We start from the raw sequence: 18,662 nt of genomic DNA on the forward strand, positions 1-18,662 counted from the left end.
CAACATAAAGAAGGAGGAGTCCTAGAAGAGATTGTGAATCCCACAGGGCCCTGATCTCAACATCATAGAGTCTGTCTAGGGTTACATGAAGAGACAAAAGAATTTTAGGCAGACTACATCCACAGAAGATTTGTGGTTAGTTCTTCGAGATGTTTGGAACAACCTACATGCCTAGTTCCTTCAAAAACTGTGTGCAAGTGTACCTAGAAGATTTGAGGCTGTTTTGAAGGCAAAGGGCGATCACACCAAATATTGATTTTATTTGGATTCCTCTTCTGTTCATTTACTGTTCAGTTTGTTAATTGAAAAAAAAAAAAAACTATTTACACCTCTAATTCTGAAAGCATTGCTAATTTACAGCATATTTTTTTACACCTGCCCAAAATGTTCCCACAGTAGTGTGTGTATATTTACTACCCTAATGTACAGCAGTTGAAAGAAATAGTGACTAGTTTGGTAATGAAAATGTTACTTTGTTCCACAACACATTGTTTTTCCATTTGGTTGTCTTTTACTACTACTTTTACTAATACTTTTCATTGTGCTCCCTTATAAATCATAATTCTGTTTCTTTGGTAGATCCAACACAAATGGGAGGACTCAGCATGTTGCTCCTAGCTGGAGAACACGCCTTGACTGCACACAAGGATCAAGCTATGACTGCACAAGTAGAAAGTACAGAGACAGAGGTGAGTATGCATATATGTAAAAGATATAAATTGCGCTTATCCCAAAAATGTATATATATAGTAAAGGTGCTGCTGCTTATATCTTGAATACTTTAGCTAATAATGTGTGTAGGAAAATATAGGCACGCAATCCAATAATCAATTGTTAATGTGAATACAAGGATTCAAAAGCAATAAGTGACCATATAAAAGTCCAACAAGTGCTCCAAAAAATGGTGAAAATACAGTTTTCACTCAGTGCTTCTCTTTCATACAAAATCGGCGCCGCTTACCAGAGCAGTTGGATCTCAAATTATAGAGATCTGTTGCGCTCATGCAGGTGTCAGCCAACACAGATAATGCTCTCCCCAGACTCCATCAGTGCTCCATCAGTTCTTGTACTCTTGGTTCTTTCACTAAAAAAAAAAATCTGACTTTAACTGTATGTTTGGAGTCATTGTCCTGCTGCAGAATGAATTTGGGACCACTCAGATTACTCCCTGATGGTATTGCATGATCAGTAAGACCACCCTGTACTTTTTAGCATTGAGAAGACCAAATTCCCAACTCTATGGACAGAAGTGCAGCCCTAAATCTGCAAGGAAGCTCCACCATGCTTTACTGTTAATTGCAGATACTCACCCTAGTACCCCTCTACAGGAATTTGGTGAACAAAGTGCCTTTTGTTACAGACAAGCATTTTAAATTAAAATCCAGAGCACCAGCTGCACTTTCTTCTACACACCAGTCTTTTGTTTTCATGAATAGGCAAGTTGCTTGATCTTGTTTCCACGTCGGAGTTATGGCTTATTAGCCATAGGTTTTTCACAAAGACCACTTCGGAGCAGACTTCTCCAGACTGTAGATAGATGTACGTTTGGAACATGCTATGTGTTACGCCCATTTTTAGGTTAGAACATGTAACTTGTCCAAATGTTCCAGCATCTGCCCCCTCAACCTCTGATTCTACCCCCCCCCCCGTGAGAGTGGGCAGGCGATCTTCTCCCCACACCCGCTGTCACAATTTGAAAAAAACGGGGCTCTGCCCACATGGTTGCATCATTCATTCACAATTTCCTGTAAATGAAAAGACTACAAGTGCCATCATCCAGTATGGTTGATGGCTTGTAGTTCTCAATCAACTATGAGGACGCTTGTGGGTGTCCTCGTAGTTCATTGATCTTCCTGCTCTTAAGTACCCGCAAGCCTGAATTGGAGGTACAGGCAGACATCTATCCTGAGAGTCTGCAGGAGCTGTTTATCGCAGGTTCAATGCTTTACAGGCTCCTTAGGAAAAAAAAAATGCACATTTTGTTTTTAAAGCCTTTAAACCCCTCATCATCATTTTTGGTTTGGAATAAAGTATATATCCCACAAGCAAGCATTCAAAATTCATAATGTCTGCTCTACCCATAACTAACACAGATAAATGGTTTACTTCCATAAAAGAAGCCATGTGGCTTACTTGGATGTTTGTGCATGTGGATTGTCCTGTCTTTGTGAGTTCTTGCGTAGTCCACTGTAGTATTTGGAATCCCACTATGGCTTTGATTGCCTCACATATAATGCCCTTTTGTCTGATATTTTAGCCAAGATTAGCTTAAGTTGTATCTCTTTATTCTTGTTTTTGCCGTTTCTACCTTTTCCAGTCTCCCACATGGCACATGTTTGCACTGAATATCACATTATTGTAAACTAAAAAGATAGTTAACCAGTCCTAACCTCCAGGATGACTATTTTAAATGAACTTTCTCTTTCCATACAGGTATCCACAACTATTGCACAATCAACAGAGTCCGATTCTTTACAGCCAAGTAAGACATCTGCACTTTTTGAATTTGCAGAGGTAAGAAATTCCCTGTTCTATCCTTGTTTAAAATGTTACGGTGAGACAGATATTTGTCAGGTCTAACTATGAACAGACTATATTAATTGAGATCTAGTTCCATATACTCTGTTCTGGGTCCAAAGCCATAAATTATTCCTCCAGTGTAGAACTGTTAAAGTGATTGTAAAGGCGCTTTTTTTTTTTTAAAACAACAAACATGTTATTCTTACCTTCTCTGTGCAGTTGGTTTTGCACAGAGCAGCCCCGATCCTTCTCTTCTCGGGTCCCTCTTTGCTGCTCCTCTCCTTCCTTTGAGTGCCCCTCAGCCAGCAGCTTGCTACAGATTGTCACCCAAGCCGAGTCATAGCTCCATGTATCCATTCAGAGACAGAGCCCCGACCTGGCCCCGCCCCCTCTCTCCCCTGATTGGCTGACTGACTTTGATTGATTGACAGCCGTGGTAGCCAATAGCGCCACTGCTCTGTCTCAGCCAATCAGGAGGAGTGTACTGGATGGCTGAGGGGATCCTGGACATTGCTGGAAAGAGAAGGAACTCAGGTAGGTAATTGGGGGGGGGGGGGGGGGGGGAGCTGGGGAAGCTGCTACACACAGTAGGTTTTTTTACTTAATGCATTAGGAGAAAAAACCTTCTGCCTTTACAACTCCTTTTAGGGTTCAAAAGGTTTTCACAAGGTTTTTTGTTTTGTTTTTTTCGATAAGCTTACAGGTTTATAAATGTATGTTTTCCTTACAGTATAATGTTAGATTGGATAAAATCTTTTTTTTTTTTAATTTTTATTTTTTTTATTTTAGGAGGCACTCAAACTACTCAGTTTGCAATGCATGCTGTGCCTTCAATATGAAAACCTAGCACACATTATATGCTTGTTGAAAGCTTCTGTATAATTGACTTGAACCAGAGAGCCTTCTCTGCTAACAGAGGAGGCATGTCCTGTTCATCCTTTCAAAAGTCTTTGTCATTTAGGCTTCCAGCTTACAAGTCTATCTCACAGTACATCTGTTATATAAGCTTTCAGAATGCTGCTGCTCTTGTTTTGAACTTGTGATTTGTTGGCTATAGATGGTAAATTCAAAATAGCCTTATTAAATATTTCATATTTACCCAATAAAAAAAGAAAAATATTTTTTAACATGGTACTTTTCAACACTTAATGTAAAAAATAGATGATACAATAAAAAATTCTACATATTAAAAAAACACCATCCTTTTAAGTATCATCTCTGTGGCTGGTAAAATCCAGAAGAAAATATCTACCTTTTTGTTCATTCTTTTGCTTTGTTGTTGGTGCATTGGTGAAAGTTTGTCACGTGTTTGTCAAACCAAGAGGTGGTTAAAAGCACTTCCCACCCCCGTCCTCGGTTTCATTGTGAATACTACACTGTAATGTTTGTTTTGCTGCTTCTTTGAGTCTAGTAATTGTGATCATTGACCCTCCCTTGTGTAGACGGGTCGCAGTCACTGTGCTGTTTCCTCGCGTCTTACCTGAGGGTTTCCCTGTGTAATGTGTGGACAATTCTTGCAGCCCTGCTGGCTTTAACCTGGAGGTTCCTTTCTGCTTCTGGGGGTTGCTAGGGGAACAAGATGGCACGTCTAGTCCACCTTTTGGGATGTTTTTTCTTTCCTACTGGTCAGTTCCATCTGGAGGAGTGTGTGGGGGTAAAAGATTGCATAAAATGGCGCACTTCTGGGTTAATGATGGCACACTTCTGGAGGAATGGCTTATACTACTAGGCTTTACCACTATCACTGCCAGTCTGCAGGATGACTCCAAGGCATGGGGCGTGGAGGTTAGAGCTGCTTGAGCTCTGGAGCTTTCCTTGTGCGTAGACTTTGGTTATACTGCTGGCACCACTGGAATTTATGAATTCCATTCAGCATGGTCTCAATCTTTTGCTCCTTCAGATCTTTTATTTTAAATCTAAAGCACTCCACAGCTATATCTGTTCCTTGGTCTTAAGATATTGAACCTAAGCTCTAGGATTCTCTTGAGTATCATCAGAGTGAAAGACTGGTTCAGTGGAGGATAGGGAGAAATAGAATGTGACTAGAATTAGCACCAGGTACCTCTTTCTGATGAGTTTTTAAAAGCCATAAACGCCTCTGAGCAAAATGAAGATGTACAGCCTATATTCTCAGTCAAGATAAAATGTATAGAGGTTTACTGGAGAAAAAAATAGGACCTTTCCTGTCCAGCAGTCTCTAAAAGAAATACTATTCAAAGAATGGAAAGAGCCTCAAAGAAATCTGTTTTATGTCTTAGCTAAGTCTTAAGTAATGCTTCCCCTTTAGTTGTGAATAAGTATTATTTAAATTACCAACATTAGATGCAGCTCTTTCCCAGATATCTTTAAAGAGGACTTCCAGCCTGGGTGAAAAAAATTAAGTCAGCAGCTACAAATACTGTAGCTGCTGGACTTTTAATATTAGGGCACTTACCTGTCCAGGGAGCCCGCAATATCGGCACCACAGCCAATCTTCGGATCCACTCACGGCCATTCCACTGCTGGTTTCCTACTGCACTTCCCTTTCTAATTGTCCCTGGCTGCGGCCCGTCTCCCGGAAGTGGGGAAAGGGACCTGTCAAAAAACAGGTCCCCATTCCCCCCCTCCTAACTGTGTGTGAAACTGACAAGTAACACAGGAGAGAGGATCTGTCAGAATTGAGCTTAATGTCGGGGGTGGGCGGGACCCGGCCGGGGTGGGCGGGACCCAGCAGCTATCAAACACCAGCCAATGATTGGGCTGCTTAAGAAAAGGGGCGGGGCCACATACACATAGCGACCCGCCCAGATCCCATCCCATTGGCTGGTGTTTGATAGCTGCTGGGTCCTGCCCACCCCCGACTTCAACCTCAATTCTGACAGATCCCTCTCTCTCTGTGTTACGTGTCAGTTTCACACACTCAGCGGCTCTGGCAAGCATCCAGTGCTGCGCTGAGTGTGGAGAAGGGAGGAGGAACAGCGGTCAATGTTAAACATCATAGCACTGCATGTCTGGGGCATCAGGAGTAGCAGTGAGTGGGCTGGTGGCAGCCTAGGCGCCAGGGTGCGGTTTCTGGTCGCCATGGCGACCTGGCGCCTGGGGTTTGTCGAGCCCTGTTATACGCCATATACAAAGATTATAGCAATGTGATTGTGTAACCATAAAATGTCCATCCACCAATGGCAGCCTCCACAAGGGGATTAGAAGCAAAATCCAGCAGGAGCTACAGGGTATAAAAGAGAAGAGAGGCGCCTCTAAGTGTAGCAATATGATTACAGTTATCGAAGGTACAACATTTAGCAACTCACATGGTTGATGATTAAAGGCACATCTAAGTGTGCACGCATCCAGGGTAAAGCTGTCCACATAGACCATTCTCCGCACCGTCGGCTCTCACCCCTGTCAGTTTGCAATCATGACCGGGAAGACTACCCCGATCTGAAAGGGAGGTTTGAAGCACTCCTGGAGCGCAGCATGGAAGGGATGATGGCAGTGCGAAGGATGGTCTATGTGGACAGCTTTACCCCAGATGCCTGCATACTTGGATGTGCCTGTTTTAATCATCAACCATGTGAGTTGCTAAATGTTGTACCTCAATTAAATGTAACCATATTGCCACACTTGGAGGCACCTCTCTTCTCTTTTTATATTCCTTTGTGACTCTACTTGAATATCAAGACATCCCTCATTTTTCTCCAAAGAGAAATATTTCTCTTTGGAGAAAAAACCTTTAGCTCTGGGAATGGATTCCCTAACTCACAAATGGGATTTCAGGCTGTTTTTGTATGTTGCTTTTTGTGGTCAATAAAAATTCATCAGGACCAAGCACAATTCACTCTAGTAGTTCTAAAGGTGGCCAGGGCGAAGCTGGTTCTCAACTCTCAAGTCTGTCAATTTCTCCTCCATGCATTCTGCTAATCTGACTGGATTTGTTTTCTCTGGGGCCAGTGGTAAACCCGAATCCTCAGCTAAAATAAGGATTCTCAGAAACAGATGTTCTGAAAAAATGATGAAGGCTATATTCTGTAGCAGTAATCTGGCTACCAGGAAAATATACTCTAAAGTTTAAAAGACCTTTTTTTTTTCCTTGAATAGAAAGCTCAACAGGGTTAGCTGTTCAATACACACAATCCTAGATTACCTTCAGGCTAGTTTCGAAAAGGGATGCTCACCTAACACCCCTAAGGTACAGACTGCAGCTCTGTGTATTTTTGGAAACTTGACTTGCAGAGGATCCTCTAATCAAGAGTTTTCTGATGGCTAGAGATCATTTGTGAGGATAATGCATACTGGGCACACCAAAAACTGTGTAAAGCAGGCCATACACGGTCGAATTCAGAACGAATTTTCTTTTCAAAATCAGAAAGTTAGTTTTTTTTGTGATCCGATGATGCCACCATTGAATTTCGAAATTCGTCCGACCAAGCCTTCAATTTCACCGCATGTTGCTACAGAAAAGAATTTTCTTGGCCGGGAATCTTCTTTTCTCTCCGTAAATTTTCTTTTCTTATTACATTTCTCGCACGATTCTCTCATCATTGATTAGAAAATCGTTCGTTTTTCTAAAAATTTCCACCATGTCCGATTCCTCAAATTTGATTGCCGCACGAAAATCGGCCATTGTTGCAGCCCACTAATGGTGCGAAATTCATCTGAAAATTCTTTTATACGATTTTCAAAAGAAAATTCTTACGAAATTCGAACCGTGTATGGCTGGCATAAGACGACACATGGCAACCATGTTGTTCAAAATTCAGCCATGACAATTTGTAACAATAGGAGCTAGCAATTGTGATCCCCCTTACAGAACTAGCTATAATTCCAATTCTGCATCTGCTTAGTCATTTAACTTGAGTAAACAATTTGCTAAAGCCGGCCATACATGGAGCAATTTTCTTTTCTGCAACCTATTGTTTGCAGGAAAGAAAATTGCTTGATTCCCCCATCAACACGGTCGGTGGTGATGAGGAAATCCCTCCCGTAGAGCTGTTGTGTTCTCCTGATGGGAGCAATAAATCGCATGTAAAATACAACAGGCAGGTTGCACTCAAGTTGAACGATCAACTTGGGTACATTCAGCCTGCCCATATATGGTTAGAATCTTGGCTGGTTCAGCAGTGATTCCAACCGTCTATGGCTAGCTTAATGGTCTGAACACTTCAAAAGAACTTCAGAATAGCAGGTCCAGAGCCCTTAGGATTGTCTCATCTCTGTGACAAGGCCATTTTAAGCTGAACAGTGGCAACTACATCATCTGTTCAGAGTGCTCAAATTCTTAGTTCCTACTGCAGAAGGGGTAACGCTGAAGGTCTGAGTACTAGCATCCTCTGCTGATATTATTTCCCCACCATTCAGCATCAGGGACGTTTACCATCGTGAACCAATGTCCGGTTTTCACAGAGCTCCATCTGCTTCCACAATCCGCTCCCAGCAAGCAAGCGCGTTAGACTGTGTGCACCGTGACGACTGCCAGAGAGCAGTACTGTGCATTATGGGCCAGCCCGGGCTTCCGAGTCCCGACGAGACTGAGTCTGTCCCATTCAGGAGTCCCGACTCACGAGACGACCGCCAGGCGACCAGAGCAGAGCTGTACATTACAATTACAGCAGCCCTGAGGCCTCCACTCAGACCACCATACGTCCAGAGCACTGTGTGTGCTAGAGCTGCACGATTAATTGTTAAAGAATCTAGATTGCGATTCTACCCCCCTCGCAATCTTAACACAGCATTTCCTTGATTCAGTGCAGAGAGTTCTCTGCTCAAGCCGACAGCTGTCAAAAAAAAACGCAGCTTGCTAAGTTTATCACAATATCGCTAAGGCAGAGATAAAGAGAAACAGTGTAACATTTTCATTCTTTCAGATCAAAGGTTGAACTTCTGTCTGTAGATGAGGGCAGTTTAACCACCTAAAGACTAAACCTTTTTCTGTTGCTAGTATTTTTTTTAGAAAATTACTTAGAACTCCAAACATTATATATACGGTATATTTTTTAGCAGAGATCCTAGAGAATAAAATGGTGGTTGTTGCAATATTATATGTCGCACTGTATTTGCGAAGCGGTCTTTCAAGCACAATAATTTTTGAAAAAATACACTTTAATGAATTAAAAAAAAATGAAACCGTAAAGTTAGCCCAATTTTTTAATATAATGTGAAAGATATTACGCCGTGAGAATCGTGATCTTTATTATAAGCAACAAAATTGTGATTCTCATTTCAGCCAGAATTGTGCAGCTCTAGTGTATGCATTACAGGCCTCTTCTGACCACTGGCAGTGGCATACAGGGCACTGTGGATTACAGGTCACCCCTCAGATCACCATCCAGCACTGTGCAGCATTACAGGCCTCCTCTTAACCACTGGCAGTGGTCACTGCATGGTGGCGGCATCATGATCACGCAAAGAGTTTTTATTATTTGTATGTTATTCTTGCATTCACCTTTTGACAAAAAAGCAATATTTTTGACAAAACGGTTTTACTTAAATCTGTGTCTGTAGTGCATGTTCAAACTTTAATATCATAAATAATAACATATTAGATTTTTCACTCCAGCGTTATTATATAATGAGTTTGGAAATTGTAGAGAAATGCTTAAATAATGCATTACATCTTAACTACACCCATTAGATTTAGTCAAATAATTTGTCGACTAAAATGTACTGGAGATTTTAGTCGACTTAAATTTAGGACATTTTAGTCAACTAAAATGTGCTGGAGATTTATTCGACTAAATACGTCTAAAACTAAAACACTTGCAGAAGACTAAAATGGGACTAAAACTAAAATGCCCTAAGACGAAGACTAAAACTGAATCAAAGTTTGCTGCCAAAATTAACACTGCTGCTTAGCATTAAGCTATGTGGAACTCTGATCCTTGATTTGTTCCGGTTGCCCCTGCCATTTGACCCTTACCCTGCTACTGGCTCTCTGGATTTTGTGAGCATCTGAAACCAGGGATGCTTGTACCCTGTGCTTGAGTTACTGTAACCCTACATTGTTGTAACATGCCTGTTTTAAGACACAAAGGTATCAGATGAGCTTAAGAACGAAACTTTGGACATTTGTTCTGTAGCTTCAGAAGGTGCTGACACTTGCAGCCTGAAATCTTGTTCTCTGATAGTTGTACAGTGTAACTCATCACCAGAGACATCCCTAGCTCTGCCAGGTAAGGATCTTCACTACAGTTACACAGGACTTTGTGGCCCAGTTCCTGGTTGGATGTAATCGTAGAAGTTCTCAGTGCGCTCCAGCACTTTCCCCTGTAGATTCAGAGGCTAAAAATAAAGGTGCATAAATAAGGTGCATAAATAAAGGTGCATCTGCACAAGATGGTTGTCCACCTTTGTGTCCTCAAAAAGTTGAGCTCTGTTATTTCAAATCTATTGTTTCAAAGTTCCCTTTCACACATGTAGACCATTCATTTTATCAGTTCAGTCACGTTTTTTCAAAGAAAAAAAAAACTGATGAAGTTTACAATAGTTTTTTTCATCCGTTTTTACATATCAGTTTTTTTTAAATCCGCCAGCTAAAGTCCTTAACCACTTGCTTCCCAAAGCCATTTTTTTATTGCAAAAATGGGCAATTTGTCTATTTACATTCGATTTTCATCCAATTAGTTTCTCTAAGGGAAGAAAAATAGAGCTTTGATCCGTTCCAAAAAAAACAATGTTAACGAAACCGGATGTAAATGGATGATCATCTGTTTACATCCCTTTTTTCATCGAAATGCATTGATGTCTGTTTTTTTTTTTTTATCCATCAACGGATGGATGGAAAACAAACGGTCCGCATGTGTGAGAGGGACCCAACTTTTAGAGACATTAATGACTGGCTCAGTGCCACGAGACCTACACCTGTATTTAAAATAGGATCAGGCTTTAACTAGTAACAATAGACCAGTTAGTTTAACATGGTTCTAAAGCCTTTTTTTTTCTTTTTTTTTTAAATAAAATTAAAAAAAAAAAAGGTTTATGCTTTACAGCTTTGTGCAATCATATTGCAGAGCCATCCTTTACCTATTCTTTTGCCATCCCTGGCTGACGCTCTCCCCTCCTCCTTCCTACAAGTGCCTCCTCAACAAGCCTGCGGCTGTGGGAAGTTCCACTGATTGTCTTCCAACCTCCTTCCTTTGCTTAGTGGATGTTTTTTAATTTTTTTTCTGGGTGTGGGTAACTAGTTTTGACAGGAAATTGGCCCCCACCTCCCAGGACATGTCACAGATCCCAGGAGGCTGCGGGACCAGTCAGAGTGCTGTGGCTCACACGTGCCATGGGGAGCCGGCTGTAAAGCTACGGGGAGTCACAGCCGGCTTTCCACAGTCAACACAGCAGCACTGGGGACATGAACACAGGTGAAGAACTAGCCCGGTTGAAGACAACGCTGGGTCTCTGGGCTGATAAGTGTCTTTTTATTAAAAATCAACCACTACAGTATTTCAGCCGCCAACTTTATTTTACTTTTATTTTTTTTAACTGAAGTTCCTCTTTGCCCAGAATGTCATCCTGCTGTTTTTCTGTCCAGCTGCTAAGCACCCTAGAGAGGTCTTTCTTCACTGCTTAGATGCGATTTGTGCTGTACAAGTTTACCTGCCCGCTATGACTTCCCTTAGACTTTCAGATTGTCTTTATTGTTCCAGAAGGCTCTTACAGGGGACATTCTGCTTCTTATTCCACCATCACTAGGTGGATTTGTCAGGTCATTGTTCAAGCCTGTCCCCTACAGGATAAGGTTTCCTGTTGAGGCCCACTCCAATAAGTCTGTGGTTTCTTGAGCCTTTTAGCATCAGGCATCTGTTTTGCAAATTTGTAAGGCTGCCACATGGTCCTCTGTTAATGTGTTTGCAAAGTTTTTCCAGGTGGATGTTGCTACACGCAGCTGTCTAGTTAGGGTCTTATACCCTTGTTTGTTTTGTTTATTATGGGCTTGTTGGCAGTTTGTTTGCTCTGTTGCCCACACCCATTTTTTTTTGTATTGCTTTTGGACTTCTTAGTCATCTCAGAATTTGCCTGTGTCTTGTACTGTAAGATCAAAAAAGAAAGAATTTTTGACTTGCCTGTAAAATCTGTTTCTTGTATTACAGTACAGGACCCTCCCCTTGGTCTCTGTTTATGCTGATTGCTTGCTTAAAAAACAGAGGATAACTGTAAGTGGGATAGCAGTGCTGTCTACAAGTGTCCATTTACCTGAAGGTAGCAAAATTATAACCCAGTCCTTTAGGAATATGCCTTTGTCCTGTACTGTACTCCAAGAAGTGGATTTTACAGGAACAGTAAGTCAAAAATCCTTTTTAGCTGTGTCTATCCGCATTGGAGAGATTTCCCATCACTTCTTGTTGCTATTTGCCTGTATAATGATGATAGAAATATTTATTTTCTAATATTATTTGAAGTCAGTGTTTTCAAGCTCCGTTTTAATGATAAATTTGTATTGTATTCAGATTTCCTCTAGCACACCAAATTTGGAGGTCTCATCCCCTAAGCGATGTGAGGAGTCTGCACTGTTCCAGTTTGCTGAGGTATGGGGTTGGCAAACATATTCTGTGTAAAGTATCAAATATGTTGCGTGCCATAAACACTCATCAGTAGAACATAGGATATTACTACTTAAATTTAATCTAACTTCATCAGGTGTGGATAATCCAGGTATCAGATTATGTTTGAATATAATATGCAAATTGTTGAGGAAAATAACATTGCATTCTGGTAACTAAAATAAAATGCACATAGGATGGCTTTCTGGTAGTGATTATGAAAGTAGCATGTTAAGCTGGGAGAGTGAAGCTGAAAAAGTTTTGTCCATTTATTTAAAAGATAAGTCCTTATTGGTTTTAAACACCTGATTAAATAGAAATAAATAATTGCGCTATTATTAACCAATTAATATCATACTAGGTGCTTAAAATTCATAAATAACATAAAATACACTGCAAGATACGGGTGAATGTGTATGTTAATAAATAAAACAGACTTCCTGTGAATAAATAGTAGATCTAAATGAGTAACTGAATAGTCCACTATTATGAAACAAGCAGGGATCCTCTTAGTAAGAAACCGGAACCTTAAAAAGCAAGCTTGGATAGATGGCAGCGAGTTCAGTGATAATGTTCCCCTGCCGGTACTGAATGGTGAAATTCCCAGCCCTCAACGGTCATCCACAATATGAAAAACAAAAACAGGAAACAAAACCATGGCGCAGGGATTTAGCCAGAGTGATATGACAAGATAAGAGTAATCTCACTCACATGACCCCGTTTGAAATGATCGCATAGAAATAAATGATTAGCTGCATTCAGCTTTGAGCTGAAAACTTCTCATTCACCTCCAGTGTACACACACAGATACTGCTGACACTGCTGAGAGCATCACAGGCTCCTCCTCCTGACGTGTTGCGTCACCCAACACGTGACTTTTCAGTTACTCATTTATAGCTACTATTTATTCACAGGAAGTCTGTTTTATTTATTAACATACACATTCACCCCTATCTTGCAGTGTATTTTATGTTATTTATGAATTTTAAGCACCTAGTGTGATATTAATTGGTTAATAATAGCGCAATTATTTATTCACTTATTTGTGGAGTGCATATATTTATTGCAGCTTTATTTGGGCATCTTTTAATATATTCTCACATAATTTGATTTAGTTTTTCCACTTCAGCGCTTTAGTAAATCTATCACTATTGAAACACCTGATTAAACTTAAAGTGGGGTTCCAGCCTGGGTGAAAAAAAATTTAAGTCAGCAGCTACAAATACTGTAGCTGCTGACTTTTAATATAAAGACACTTACCTGTCCAGGGAGCCCACGATGTCGGCACCCAAAGCTGATCTGTCCATCGGATCCGGGTGCAGGCGTTGGCATCCTTACTAGGGGAAACGGGAAGTGAAGTCTTGCTGCTTCACAGCCTGTTTCCTACTGCGCATGTGCGAGTCACACTGCACTTTCCTAAATGGTCCTGTCGTCTTCTGGGACACACACAGGTCTCCAGAAGGCGACAGGGGAAGGAGGAGGACACAAAAAAAAAAAAAAAAAAAACAAGGAAGTGACGTACCTCGCCATGGGAAAAGAAAACATACCAAAAAAGGTATGAAAAAAAAAAAATATCCAAAAACTAGGGGGGGCGGGGTGTGCTTTTGTTTCAAATGACATTCAATTTTTGCCTGGAACTCTGCTTTAAGCTAAATATGATAAGGTTTTTTTATTCTTAAACTGACTTTTTTTTTTTTGACTGTGTAGGTTCATTGACAATTTTGTCCACTAGAGTCAGTATCAGGCTTTTATTATGGTTTTGATACTGCAGCAGTTCTAATTCCAAACTCTGTTCCTGTCCACCTGTGAGAGTTATGCCACGTACACACGATCGGACTTTACGGCATACTTGGTCCGGCGTACCGGATTTCGTCGGACAATTCGATCGTGTGTGGGCTCCAGTGGACTTTTCTCGTTTCCTCAAAAGTTTGACGGACTTAGATTTAAAACATGTTTCAAATCTATCCGACAGACTCGAATACGGTCGAAAAGTCCGCTCGTCTGTATGCTAGTCCGACGGACAAAAACCGACGCTAGGGCAGCTATTGGCTACTGGCTATGAACTTCCTTGTTTTAGTCCGGTCGTACGTCATCACGTACGAATCCGTCGGACTTTGGTTGATCGTGTGTAGGCAAGTCCGTTCATTCAGAAAGTCCGTCAAAGTATGCCGTAAAGTCCGGTCGTGTGTACGCGGCATTAGGTGTTCCAGCATCTTCAGCTGCATTTTCTTTAATATGAAAATAAATAAATCCAACAAGGGGCATGGCCTCCGTGAAAGCTCCACCGCGCCTCCTGCTTTTCGGAGCTGATGGACGATCCTGGATCCCCCGCAGGTTCCGAGATGTCCTCACTGGTGAGTGAACTAAAAAAAGAGATGGCAGGTATATTCCGCAGCATGGAGAAATCCATCAAATCCATCAAAAAAGACATTTCGGCAGTGAGGGCTGACATGTCACATCTCCTGGTTAGACTAGAGGAGACAGAGCAGCGCCAAGACTCACATGCGGTAGCCATTAAAGAACTGCAGGACTCTGTCACTCAACTAGCATTTGCTCACAGGGCCTCATTGTACAAACTTGAAGACCTCGGGAACCGCAATCGTAGAAACAATCTACTCATCCGCGGTCTGCCAGAGGCAACTAGGGACAATGATTTAGAACCCTCGATCCGCGGTATTCTCAACACCATTTTGGGTAGCCCTGTCACTTCCAATCTGAGATTCGATCAGATCCATCGTGCTCTGAGGCCACGCAATGCCACATCTGACCAGCCCAGGGATGTTCTCTGTCGTCTTCATTATTTTGAAGATAAAAATGCAGTCATGACCAAGCTGCGAAGCACTCCTAACATTTTGATGGGGCGGTACTCAATATCTACCCTGATAGGAGATCCTTGACTGCCGCCGAGCACTGAAACCTCTTCTAGAACATCTGAGGGGAGACAAGATCGCATATAGATGGTGCTTCCCCACGAGTCTGATAGGTACCAAAAATGGCCACTCTTACATGCTCCGGTTCCCTGAAGAACTTCCTACCTTCCTTCACGATTTGAACTTACAACCAATGGAGCTTCCGCGGTGCCAAAACCCCATACCTACTTTTTCAGCCCCTCAGGCCTCCCAATGGCGGAAAACTCCTTCCAAGCATAATCGTGCTTCTATCCCGGGCTCCTCTCAGAAAAATGGGTGAGATACATATATACCCACACCTAATTTTATTTTTATTTTCTTCTACACCCTGTTTTGCATTGACTGTAGCTCTAACCCTAGTTCCACAACAATCCATGTTTTGATGATGAACCCCTATTCTGGACTTTTTTGAGCTTGGTCTACCAATACACCCTTGTGACCAGTTTGAGCACTGTTCTGACTCTCTGTTTTACCCCCCAATGTGTGGTCACATGGCGATGATCTCGGAACCGCTTTGTAAGGTAAATTTGTTTCTGGTTTTGCATTGCTAGAGTTTAAGTTTTGATTTATTAATAATACTCTTTAGAGGCCATACACTGATGGAGCCTACTGCTCTATACTAATGCCTTTATTAGGGCGTATGTTCCCTACCCCTCTCCTCCTGGGGTTGGCGAGAATGGGCAGCTCCTGTGCTTTTGTTATTGGTTTCATGATAGAGTCCATAATAGCTGCTAGCTCTCCCCTTCCCCATTAGGACCACTGCAGATTTCTGCGTGAATATCCTCTTATTCCCTTTTGTATTACAGAATGTAAATGTTTCCTCTGTACATGTCTTTCTTCTTTTCCTTTTCATTGGTCTTTCCTTTTCTTTCCTATCCTTTATCTCCTTCCCCCCTCTCCCTGCTGGCACACATGGTTATGTAAGCTGAAGATAATCTTTCAACTGATGCAATGGCTACTGTAACGGTCCTCTCCTATAATGTAAGGGACCTCAATGTGGCGGAAAAGAGGCATCAAGTCTTGCGCAAATTGAAAAACTCACTGTTCAATTGCTTTCCTCCAGGAAAAGCACTTGACCCACTCAACACCCGTTCTACTCACAACAATTTCCACAATGGTACTACAGTTTGTCGGACACCATTAAAGCCAAAGGAGTAGCCATTGGGTTCAGTAATAGTGCATCTTTTCGCCTTACCACAATGCTAGCGGACGATCATGGTCGCTACCTCTTCCTCAAAGGTTACATAGGCAACACCCAGTGTATCTTAGCGAACGTTTATTGCCCCAATCACAACCAACCCTCTTTCTTTACCCAACTTCTCACAAAACTATCATATTTTGCGGAAGGTCTAATTGTTTTAGCAGGGGACATAAATATACCCCTGGACCCCACTATTGACACCTCACAGGGCCACTCTAATATCCTGTTCAAGCGAATTGTGCAGGTCAAAAATAAACTCTAATGCCCTGTACACACGGTCGGATTTTCCGACGGAAAATGTGTGATCGGAGCGTGTTGTCGGAAATTCCGACCGTGTGGGCTCCATCGCACTTTTTACATCGGATTTTCTGACACACAAAGTTTGAGAGCAGGCTCTAAAATTTTCCGACAACAAAATCCGTTGTCGGAATTTCCAATTGTGTGTACACAAATCCGACGCACAAAGTGCCACGCATGCTCAGAATAAATAAAGAGACGAAAGCTATTGGCTACTGCTCTGTTTATAGTCCTGACGTACGTGTTTTACGCCACCGCGTTCAGAACGATCGGATTTTCCGACAACTTTGTGTGACCGTGTGTATGCAAGACAAGTTTGAGCCAACATCCGTTGGAAAAAATCCTAGGATTTCGTTGTCGGAATGTCCGACCGTGTTTACGGGGCATTAGACTTACTACTTATAGACATCTGGCGCTTACTTCACCCCAAAGATAGGGATTACTCCCACTTTTCTAAAACACACCACTCCTACTCCAGAATAGACATTTTTCTAGACCTCTTCCACCTCCCCCTTCTACGTTCCGCTAGTATAGGTTTAGCATCCATCTCAGACCATGCTCCTGTTTCGGTACGCTTGTCCTTGCCCACTCTGCTTCAACGCACCAACAATTGGAAACTTAACAACTCCCTCCTCTCCAATTCAACAGAGGTCTCCATGTTATCCACCTCCCTGACCCAATATTTAAGAGAGAACGCATCCTCAGAAACCCTCTGTTCTTTGGGAAGCTCATAAAGCTTCTATGCGGGGTCGTTTCATTGAACTTGGTGCGAGGCAAAAGAGAGAGCATGGCCAGCAACTCAAACAGGTCCTGGACCAGATTGCTGATCTCGATAAGCAACATAAACTTTCATTGCAAGCAGCACATCTTGAAGCTCTCACTGTTAAAAGAGCAGAACTTAAAGTCCTTCTTGACCTTGACACTAAAAAGAAATTCCATTTCATCTTTTAAAAGGTTTATGAATGGGGAAACAAACCAGGTAAACAGCTGGCTAGATCCCTCAGAGCTAAACCCCCCCCCCCCCTATCTTTCATTCCTAAAATCAAGCTCCCATCGGGCGAGCTGGTACATTCTACGCCACAAATCACCAAAGCATTTAGAGAGTTCTATGCTGAACTATATAATGTTGAAGGGGACCTAGCAACCTTACCACAATCGGATAAACGCAAACACTCTCCTACCTAAAAGCTGCTAATCTCCCAAAATTATCACGCACGGCACTTAAAGACATGGAGGCTGACTTTACCATCGAAGAGTTTCAAAACGCACTAAAATCCTCCCCTTATGGTAAAGCCCCTGGACCCGATGGTTTCACCACCTTATATTACAAAACTTTCAGTGATACCCTCCTCCCCCGTCTCACAGCTTATGCCAATTCCATCTCACACGCCTCTGGCCTACGCCCGGAATTGCTTTCTGCCCATATCACCGTCATCCCTAAGCCCGGTAAGGATCCCACCCTATGTGGTAGCTATAGGCCCATATCTCTCTTAAATATTGACACTAAACTTTATGCAAAAGTTATGGCAAATAGACTGCTTCCTCTACTCCCCCGTTGGATAACAGCTGACCAAACGGGTTTTATACCCAATAGAGAAGCCAGAGACAACTCCTTACTATCCCTGATACATTATGTTCGCAGGTATTTCCAGCCCACCCTCCTCCTTTTCACAGACGCTGAAAGAGCCTTTGATAGGGTGGACTGGGAATACCTTAAAACAACCCTTTATTATTTTGGTCTGGGCCCCAAGATGTTTCACCGCATCTCTTCTCTTTACTCCAACCCATCCGCACAGATCCGCATAAATGGCTCCTTAAGTGATCCTTAATGTGATCACATTACACAATGGAACCAGACAGGGCTGCCCCCTGCCCCCCCCCCCCCTTCTTTGTGCCATTTCCCTTGAACCCTTTCTGGCCACAATCAGACACAATAAGACATGACATCCAAATAAAAAAAAGTGTACACAAATATACAGCCTATGCTGTTTATATTTTATTTTTCATTCAACAGCCACGCATTTCACTTCCAAATCTAATGTCAGCATTCTCTGACTTCCAAACCATATCAAACTTCAAAATTAATCTTTCAAAATCTGAGATATTAAACATAACCATTCCCCAGTCAATTGCTGACCAGCTGAAGCACCTCTTCCCCTTTCCCTGGGAAATCAAACGCATGAAATACCTAGGTATTTATCTCACTCCCAATCTTCACTCCCTCTT

General features: G+C 42.0%; 1 protein-coding gene across 6 annotated transcripts in view; it reads left to right on the plus strand.

The window, feature by feature from the left end:
• The window catches only part of BBX (BBX high mobility group box domain containing), a 143,063-nt gene that overhangs the window by 78,356 nt on the left and 46,045 nt on the right, over nucleotides 1-18,662 (plus strand). For all 6 annotated transcript variants that reach the window (XM_073614965.1, XM_073614964.1, XM_073614966.1 and 3 more), the window contains 3 exons: nucleotides 580-689; nucleotides 2,434-2,514; nucleotides 11,937-12,014. In XM_073614965.1, coding sequence (XP_073471066.1) covers nucleotides 580-689; nucleotides 2,434-2,514; nucleotides 11,937-12,014 — 269 coding nt within the window. The remainder of the gene's footprint in view (nucleotides 1-579; nucleotides 690-2,433; nucleotides 2,515-11,936; nucleotides 12,015-18,662) is intronic.

Source organism: Aquarana catesbeiana, linkage group LG02, assembly GCF_042186555.1.
Source record: "Aquarana catesbeiana isolate 2022-GZ linkage group LG02, ASM4218655v1, whole genome shotgun sequence".
In the NCBI taxonomy this organism is placed as follows: domain Eukaryota; kingdom Metazoa; phylum Chordata; class Amphibia; order Anura; family Ranidae; genus Aquarana; species Aquarana catesbeiana.